At 41.3% G+C, this 9,818-nt stretch overlaps 1 protein-coding gene across 2 annotated transcripts in view; it reads right to left on the minus strand.

The window, feature by feature from the left end:
- The window catches only part of CACNB2 (calcium voltage-gated channel auxiliary subunit beta 2), a 257,991-nt gene extending 248,444 nt beyond the window's left edge, over positions 1 to 9,547 (minus strand). For both annotated transcript variants that reach the window (XM_074834404.1, XM_074834379.1), the window contains exon 1: positions 9,434 to 9,547. In XM_074834404.1, the coding sequence (XP_074690505.1) occupies positions 9,434 to 9,532 (99 nt within the window). In that variant the 5' untranslated portion in view covers positions 9,533 to 9,547. The remainder of the gene's footprint in view (positions 1 to 9,433) is intronic.
- Between the last annotated feature and the right edge of the window lie 271 nt (positions 9,548 to 9,818).

The raw sequence follows: 9,818 nt of genomic DNA on the forward strand, positions 1-9,818 counted from the left end.
AGATCTGTCAGCCTGACACTGATTCTCAGCAAAATAATTTAATATCTATTCTGTCACTGAACTAACAATGACTTACAAGAAAAGCAATGATTTTCCCCCAAAATATATATTTATGGGAAAGATATTTTGCCAAATCCATATGATTTTTAAAAAACTGTAAAAAAGCCATGTAAGAAGTTTCTGAAAGGCACATGAATTGATACTACACATGTTGGTTAGGCCAGAGCTATATAAAACTCAGCATGCTACATACCATGGGGATGAAAATAGGACTTTCTGATGAATCTAGAACTGTAACCCAGTAGGTCACAAAATGTAAAACAAAAATTGAATGAGGAATGTCGTTACATGGTTGCATTTCTAAAAGCAATCGTTGATAATAGAGAACTTTTTGATAGTAGAAAGGTCTTCATAGATCCATAAGAATAAAAAGTAGCTCAGAACCACTATTACCAGCAAATTATTCAAAACATTTTTCAGTTACTGTTGGAATAGACAGTTCTATCAGAACTATCTTTTTCCATCCAATATAATATAATTTTCCACTTAATATAATATAAAGGTAACTAAAATACATTAAAAGTATCTTTGACATCAGTAGTCTTCAAATAAAACATCTTTAAATCAAAATTTACCTCTTAAAAATGATTCTGAGGTAACTGACTGTAGATACCCACCAACATTCTGACCCTCTTTTCTCCATTTTTTGTGTATGGAAATATACTTACAAAAAATAAAGAATTCAAAATATTCACATAGCTGTTCAAGAATATAAAGCATCTACATAAAGATCTATCGAGACAATTTCATAAATAATGTACAGTATAGTATTTTGTAATCCCCAAGGAGATACTAGAAACAAACATACACATATTCTCTTTCACAGTCATATTTTTGTATTTGTAACCAGTTTTTACAATATCTATTTTATTTACAGAATCATAGTGTTCAGTTTTATAATGCAAAAAATTACTACAAAGGCAGAAGAGGGACTGTGTCTAGAGTGATGAGGATAAAACAAACAAGAGCAGAATAAAAACGTATTACAAGCACAGATAAAATGCACACTTCTCTACCTGCACAGCAACACCTAAAGGCATTTATTTTGGGCAACATCACACAGCAAATCCAGCTCAGACTGAAACTTACCTTGATTTTTCAGCTCTTTTTTTTTTTTTTTTGTGCATAGCAGCATGCACATTTTTGTTCTAGTTTTGTATAGTGAAATCTATTCAGGAGCACAAGCTAAATACTGACTTTAAACACAAAAAATACAGTTGACATGATGGCAGGCCACGGCTGCATAGCATAGGGAAAGTCAGTTTTACAGCTGCTTCTGTGCACAGACCAACTCTGAATCAGAGGAAAGGCAGACAATTTCAGCACGTGGGAAAAGTGGGATTTGATGACTCTTCTCATTATTTTAAAGGATGCTAATCTGGGATTACATTTGTCTTCCAGGCCTTTCAAACTTATTCCCACAGTTAGAAATGCCTGAAACTTTCTTCTAAAAATTAGGTAAGTCTTCCATAAACAAAACAGATCCTTACATATTTTAAAAAATTATTAAATGTCTGTCATGTGGAGAATCATGAATACACATCCTGTCATATTCATTATGTTTTGCTTCTTTGACTCTATTTTTCCATAAGAGCTTAATGCAAGAACAAGACCTTTGCACAAAAAAACACCAAGAACAAAAAAACAAAAAAACAAACAAAAAAACCCCAAAAAACAACACCACACAACAAAACTACCAGTTACTTTCAATTCTGGAAAACAAAAAAATTATTTTTTCCACAATGAACTCAATATGTTACTGTGATTTTCATATTTAAATTAGCTGTCTTATCTGTGTTCTATGCAGCAGTTGGCTGCAATTAGGTAGCTAAAAATAAAGGGCTGAATCATGATGTGCGGACATTGGCCAGTAAAACCAGCAACATGGGGCAGTCGTTCTTAACCTATACAGTAGCTGTACCTAACAGAAGGACCATAGAGGACCAGATGTCTCTGCACCCCAGTAATACAGTGCCCAATGGTAACAATCTTGAAATTCAGCATAACCAGCTGCCTATGGCATACCATCAATTGTCCCAGATGATTTTAATACAATCAACGCCAGCCCTGTGAACAAGCCTGTTTATATAAAAAGTTTGCTGACAGGAACATTCTGACTGGATTTCAGCAGAACATCTTAACAAATAAAGTTATGTATATATGTAAGCATTTACGAGACGAGAACTATAGCTTGGTTTATTGGGCAGATGTGTGAAGTTCTTTTAAAATCATCTGAGTTACCAGAAACAAGAAACACAACACACACATTTAAGTTCCACAGCTTCTTAAAACACCTGGCAGACAATGTGAAACCTTAAAAAAAAAAAAAAGCCTACCAAAGTAATCTTGTAAATAACATTTCATCAAGTCTTAATAAAGCAAAGACTGCTTTCCAACTCTGACATGACAGTATATTGTGCAACCTTTATTCAACCCATGTAATCAAATCATATGAATCATATGAAGCATACATAGCAGTTTCCTGATAACTAACAGTTTCATATACAATTACTCATTGCAAACAGATGAGATCAATGTCACCCAGTGAAATCCTTTAATTTTAATGAGGTTCTGCCTCAGCACATGAAAAGCATGCATCCGTAACATTTAATCCTCTAACACGCACGACAAGCAGAAGGTATGGTTTATCCCTGTAGGCAAAATACTATCATCTGGAAGAAGAAATATAAAACATTTAAAATTATCAACTATCTACAACCAGGAACTAATCTTCAGTGACAGTCTTAAAATGCCCTTCACCAGTAACCACTCCAGTGGTATTTTATATCAAAGCAGAGGTGAGGGCTATACACAGGGTGAGCCTGAACCCTCACTAATTACAATATGTAAAATAGCACTAGTCATTGAGACTGATGACAGATGACAAAGATAAACCCTTAAAAACTAGCCTACTTGGTCTCATTCAAAGAATGAAGGAAGGGTGCAGAAGATTTATGCAGCAGAGTCACTGATGTCAAGTCAGATCTTGAAACAAAGATGCAAGAAAGGAATTGGAGAGAACAAAAGCAGAAAACAAAAATTCAGAGCTGGAATGAAGCTTACATGATCTCAGATGAACAAATGACTAATTACAAGGATCAAAAGAATACCTAAAGGTAAAGAGTGACCCCCTGAAGGATTAGAGAATTGCTAAAAGAGTTAGAAATGAAAGAGCGCACTAAGGATTTTTCCTGCGCATGTAAAAGCTTTGAAAGATATTTAAAAATGCCCATGTCCCAGACAAAGGATAGCATGCCAGGACAGTGCAGAACATGCATATCCAGCTCCATACACCTCTTAGACAACTAAGCCATTGCCACTTTAATCAATTCCTTACAACAGGGCAACAGAATGTTCCTTGTAGGTCAGACCTCCTGAGCCCTCTCTGGTCAACGGCCAGGCTTGCCACCACTCAGAAAGGACACCCTCCAGCTACTGGGTGGTGGAGCCTCCAGCATCGGCTGCCTAACTGTAAACACCCACACTCTAACACCACAAACTGCGTGTCTTTGGCTATAAAGGGTCAGCTACAGAAAGAGACAGGAATATTTCTGATCTTTGCATCCCAAATCACACTAATCTCATAAAAGAGGGGAGGTCAGTCTTCTGACAGTACAGCCAAGGGCTAGAAGACATACACAGATCTTGTGACAAGGTCCCCAGCACTCCACAGCTCCATTCCACAAAGGGAACAGGGGCAACAGGACAATGTATCCTGGCTTGGCTGTGTCTCAGGGCCAGGGTTTCAGGTCACCCTACGCAGTCAACATCAGTGCAGTCCTGTGACAGGCGCTCATCTCTGTGACATACTTTCAGCAAAGAAGTTGCCTGAGGAGCACAGACTTATGTCCTCATGGCAGAGAAGAATTCCCAAGGTTAGGTCTCAAAACCTGTATTTCTTCAAACAGTATTTGCTATCAGGACACAATTCAGAAAAGACAAGGCTTCCCTTCAGGAATCCTATCAAACTGAGGATCTCCATATACAGTCATCGAATCCATGCAAGCTACAGCGATGAGTCTGCTAAGTCCATTCCACAGCCCGTTTATAAAATCCTCCACCTACAACAAAAGAAAAATCCATCCAAACAAACAAAAAACCCTCCACAAATAATTTATTTATTGAAACTTGCATACATAATCCAAAAATAAGCATTTGACAGATGCTCATTTTTCCACCATAAAAATGAAAACCCATTTCTGCTGAGAAATGTGTAACAGGGTTAAACCTGTGATGCTCTTTTCTGCTGTCCTGTGATAAAACCTTGCCAACACTGCAGCTAGAAATAGGCCAATTCTCACCAGTTCCTACACTCCTAAGCCATCTCCCAGTGCTCTCACCCTGGCCTCAGACCAGGTCACCTAGTATTTTCCATTCACCAGACAAGAAGTAGGGGACTTGGCCTGCTCTCCTCTTCCCAGTGGCTTGGGAACACATCTTGGTGCAAATCTGCTGCACATCTCCCCATAACACCACTGATGAAAATGTCCATTCCCAACTCATCAGAACAGGAGCATGCAACAGCAGAAGGTGCTGAAGCTCTTGCCCAACCCCACTGTGCCTCCTGCAGCCTTTTAAGATTGGTAACTACAGTTGTAGACCACATGCCTGCTGCTCCCCACCTGCTCTCCAAGGATTTCTGTATTTCTCTTACACAAGCAAACAGAAAAAAAAAAAAAAAAGAGATCAGACTCTGTGACAGAAAGATATTTGCAAGGAGCAGCAGCCAGCTACAGGGAAGCTTCCCCCTGCTAAGGGTCTGCTGCCCTGCTGACAGAGACCAAGGTAAGCCCTTAGAGGACAGGGAGGGTGATTTTGATTGCTCTGTGTTATTTTGAAACTCTTTTATCCTGGCACAGGGAAGAACTGAGTAAAATAAGCAGAAGAAAAGTAACTGAGACTCCAGAGTAGCCAGCCTTGGAAGAGTACAGGAACTTTTCATCCATAACAGTTTGAAATTATAAACCTAGAGACAAAACAAGACAAAAACAGAGAAGGTCTCTAGAAGATGGTTACCAGATATGCAAATAAACTAGGACTGAAATTGCTGCATCATTTCAGAGGGATTTTATACTCTAGGAAAATGTAAAAAACAATTATTATAGCCCATATATGCTGCTGGTGCGCAATACTCAAGTGGCAAATAAAAGTCTCTGGAAGAGTTGAGTATGTGAGATCACCTATAACTGACAGTTCAGGACAATGCAAAATAAACCCAAAGAGCAGAGGAGAATTATCAGAAAAGTAACAGCTGAAACCTGAAGGGCTTTCTTCAGTGAAGGACTATTAAAATTTATTTTTGTCAGTAAGGAGTACAACACTGAAAGGAGGTTACAACATCAGGAGAGACAACACCACCTCTTGCTGAAGACCATGAGAAAGTCCAATGAATGGAGTTGGATTTCATCTCTTCTTCATTTGTGTATACTCTACTGAGAGGCTGCCACACTGGGTCTGGCTTCTAGGGATGCTGCCAGAAGAGAGTAAAACCTTCCATGCCCCTATAATGAATGGTTATTGTTATCATTTAAGTAAGCAAACGGATGTAAATTTTGTTTGTTTATGGCTTACAAAGTATTCCTGCAAGTCAGTAATGGGAAATACACTGTTGTAAAATGTTTATTTGAAGAATAGGTAAACACGGTATGAATTGTGATAAATCAACTCAGCTGAAAGAGAGCAGCAGAGGGCAGTGTGATTAATCTGCTGAGAATAAATCTCTGGCTATTCTTTCCATTCCTCATTACCACAAGACAGGCAGTGAAGGGATGGTGGTATAAGACTAAAAAGATAACTGGAGATCCAGGAAAGACGACAGTCAGTGCTAGGGCCAAATAACTAAGCTGATATTCTGGAGTTACCACATGCACAATGCTCTAAAACTCATGTTAACATCCATCGCAGTCAATACAGAAGGAAAACTGAAGAAGCCTGTCCCCAACCCCATGTCTGCAGTTTACCTTCAGCAACACAACCCGACCAGCTGGAGCCAAGTGCTCCTGGAATGATGAAGCCTTTAGACTTGGAAGGGGGAAGCACTTAATGGTTTCAGGGCACAGGGGAAATCTAAATGCAAGTGAAAGTGCTGAAGAAAACAACTGAGAAGAGAATTGTTTTCATTTAAAATGCGTCAGGTTGTTAGGACCTGCACTGACAGATGATGCATAAGGTGGCAAGAAAAAGAACAGGAGGAAAACAATAGTAGAGAATAGGGAAGAATTCATCCAGGGTAAAATACCTTCTCCCTCCACAAGATAGTCTGTTGTTGCTTGATACAAGGTTTCATTATATTTTCTTTGAAACATCTCGTATAATTTACTGATCTGATTTGCTATGACTGTTCCTGTGACACAACACAGGAAGCTTTACGATGAGAAAATAGCGATAGAAATTGAATCTAATGATTTCTGGGGACTGAGGGACTTTGAAGTAAGATCAGAAAAAAATTACAGGGGAGGGAGGGAAAAGAAGAGAGGCCAAGAGTTACCATGACAGGCATTAATATGTTACATTATATTATAAACAAATCAGCATAGCATCTGGGTTAATGAAAATAATTACATTGAATATTCTACTAATTCAACTTCCTAGAATTAAGGGGTTCTTGAAATAAAGAATTAAAAGGAGGACTGGAGTTGATTTTTTAAAACAGATACTGATCATCAAACACTGATGCGTTTGAACAGAGTTTGCTTGTTTTATGATTTCAGAAGATCAAATGCTGATTTTATTACAAAAGGGCCACACCTAAAACTACCAGTTTGCACTGACATATACCTGGACGTTGTGAAAAACTCCACTGTGTAATTGTTAGCATATGCATTCATCTGGATAAAACTGGACATCTGAAATTATACTGCAACCCCATCTGGACTAGGATCACCATGAGTACCTAGAACTGTTTTTTACAGTAGTATGGACCTAAAAGCCACAGATAATAGAGAATAATACACCAATACCTTACTCCCCATTGCAAAGAACTTCTGAGGGAGAATACGGTATAACTGTCAGCTAAAGTCACAAAATAAAACACCCTAAAGGGATTTTATTTTGTTTGCAGATCTTCTTAGGAAAATGCATTATGGAAATAAGAAATAGATTTTACACAGAGACTGTCTAGGATTATTTCACATATTTAGCTACCTTTTAAGAGTAATTACTTCCAGAGTGTTAACATATTCGCTCCTCTGCCAAGTGGTGACAAGTTTGGCCAAAACAGATGATGGACAGGCATGATCCAAAACATCGACCATGATGTACAGCCAGGTTAAATGAAATCCTTGGCTTCGCAAAAGTAAAATTCTTGGATAAGAGAAATTTTGAGGCTTGTTACAACTCTACACAGGCTTTTCAATTATATTTTGCTAAATCATAATTCCCAGAAGTAGCACTTCAGAAAGAATACTTTTAGGAGTGATATCACTCCATAAGCTTGCATGTTGGTTTGTTGCTTTTTTTTTCCTGACGCATTACTTGGCATGAAACGTTTCTAGGATTGATACTCAAGTACCTCAGTGAAAAACATAGCGGTGGGCATAACTGAAGTACCTGTAGGCAATCTACTTGATGATTCACATGTTCTCATTAAGCCTCTCCTTCTCACTGTGACTATGTTCTAAAGCAGTAAGATCTTACAATATTGATTTTTTTGGAAATCATGTTAATGAAGCAAAAATTCAAATCAGAATAATTGTCTCTCAATGCAGTGCATGCTAAAGCATTAACTAACATTATTATTCAAAGGGCTCTTTTGCCTCCATAATCTTATTTTCTCTACACCAAAGGTTTATGTACAACTGGAATATGTACATATATACAAAACAGGATGTGATTCTTGCTTCGCCTAATGGCTTTGGTTCTAAAAACTGAAAAATATTTCCTGAACTAAAAATCTGCATTATTACTATCTTAAAAAGTGGATCTTTTTGGCTGTGAGTGTTCAGAAACCAATTCTGTAAACCAGAATACAAGTACTTTACCTGAAGCATAAATAACGCGGGTGTTAGCAAACTCTCCTTCCTCTCTAAACAGAGGTTCTTTATGCCTAGTTAAAAGGAGGGGTGAAAATCAATTTTATGATCAGTATTTGACATTTGTCCACAGCAGAGGCACCATATGATTTGACAGTTGCTGATTCTGTGCTTAGGGCTGAAAAGATATAAAAAGGGGAGGATTTGTAGGTCAGAAATTAGTTCCCTTGCCACTGCTTTTGGAGAAGCTGGCAAAGCATATGGCCCTACTGAAATGTCTGTTCTGCACTTGGAGGCTGCAGTCAAATTCACATCCAAAGAGACACTTTTTTAGCTTAACCTAGTCTCTGTTTCAGTGCCTGGATTTTGTTCTGCTGTCACTGGTCCCCAGCAAGTAAAGATCAATTAGCAAGTCTTTTGACAGACTGACAGCATTTTCCTCTGGCAATAGAGCACTTTGTGATGAAACTGGACCACCTTCTCGAAGAAAATAAAGCATAAGAGATAGCTTTGGCAGCAGCAATAAAAACTGCCACCCCAAAAGGAAGAAAACTCTGTCCTAACAAGAACAAGCATGTTTGTAATTTAAAACTCACGCAATCAGATTTTACCACCCTTTTACTGGGTTTAAAAATAGCCCCGTACGTCTTTGTAGCCAACTATTGCAAACTCGAAGATATTATGCAACATTCATATATTAAACAGGAACCACCTTTCAAAATACAAAGTCTTTACCAAGTGTGCAAACACCCCTATCCTGCCTCTCTCTCTTCATCCATCCACCCAAACGCAGCGTACATGGGCCGAGTTGTTAACATTTCAGAGATGACTGTACAACCACCTTCTGCGCGGTAACCGAGCAGCTTCAATCTGCAGCGCGTTCAACACCTTCAGCCTCCCCAAAATTCCTGCTCAACAAGCAGCGTGAACCACCTTCCCCCACCAACACAGACCGTTACCAGCCGTGTAGGGGATGAGGACGGTTTCAGCAGCGCGTGTAAGCGTCGGGTACAGATACAACAGGTTACTGGTGCAGGGAGAAACAGCGGCAACCTCTGAGTTACCCATGCATGGATGAGCACCTTGATGGCAACGTATTCTTATGCATCCACCTTCTAGATAGCTACGAGGGTCTTTTGACTGACGAGGCTTCTACGGCACAGGGCAGCCCACCGTGCGTGTTAATTAAAGGGCGTTTGGGGGTGGGGGCGAGGGCAGGGGCGTCGGGCGCCTTCGGAGAGCCGTCAAACTTTTCTGACGGCGGGGAGCCGAAGTTGAAGGACGGGGCGCTCCGGCAGCCCCGCCGCTCCCAGCCCACCGCCCGCTTCGCCCCCCGCACCCGGCCCGGCCCCGCCGCCCCCCGGCCCGCTCCCCGCCGCCGCCCCGGGCCGCCCCCGCGGTACCTGCGCTGCCGCCGCCGCGGGCAGGGGGTTGTCCAGCAGCTCCATCTGCACCTCCTGCGCCGGGCTGGGAGGCGATTTGGACATGTCGCTCTGGACCATTGGCGAGGAGAGCGGGCGGCCGGGCGCCGAGCCCCTCGCCGGGGCAGAGCCGAGCCGAGCCGAGCCTTGCCGAGCCGAGCCTTCCCGAGCCGGGGCGGCGGGGCGCCCCTCAGCGCCCGGCCATGCCGGGGGAGGGGAGCGGGGGGGAAGGCGGGCGGGCGGAGGCGGGCGCGGCCGTGCCCTGCCCTGCCCTGCCCTGCCTGCTGCCGGTGGGCAGCGCGAGGCGCCGGGGGACGGGGCACAGCGGGCGCAGGGGGAGGGCAGGGGGCGGCGCGTGGGGAAGAGG

The sequence above is a fragment of the Strix aluco genome, chromosome 1 (genome assembly GCF_031877795.1).
Source record: "Strix aluco isolate bStrAlu1 chromosome 1, bStrAlu1.hap1, whole genome shotgun sequence".
Classification (NCBI taxonomy): domain Eukaryota; kingdom Metazoa; phylum Chordata; class Aves; order Strigiformes; family Strigidae; genus Strix; species Strix aluco.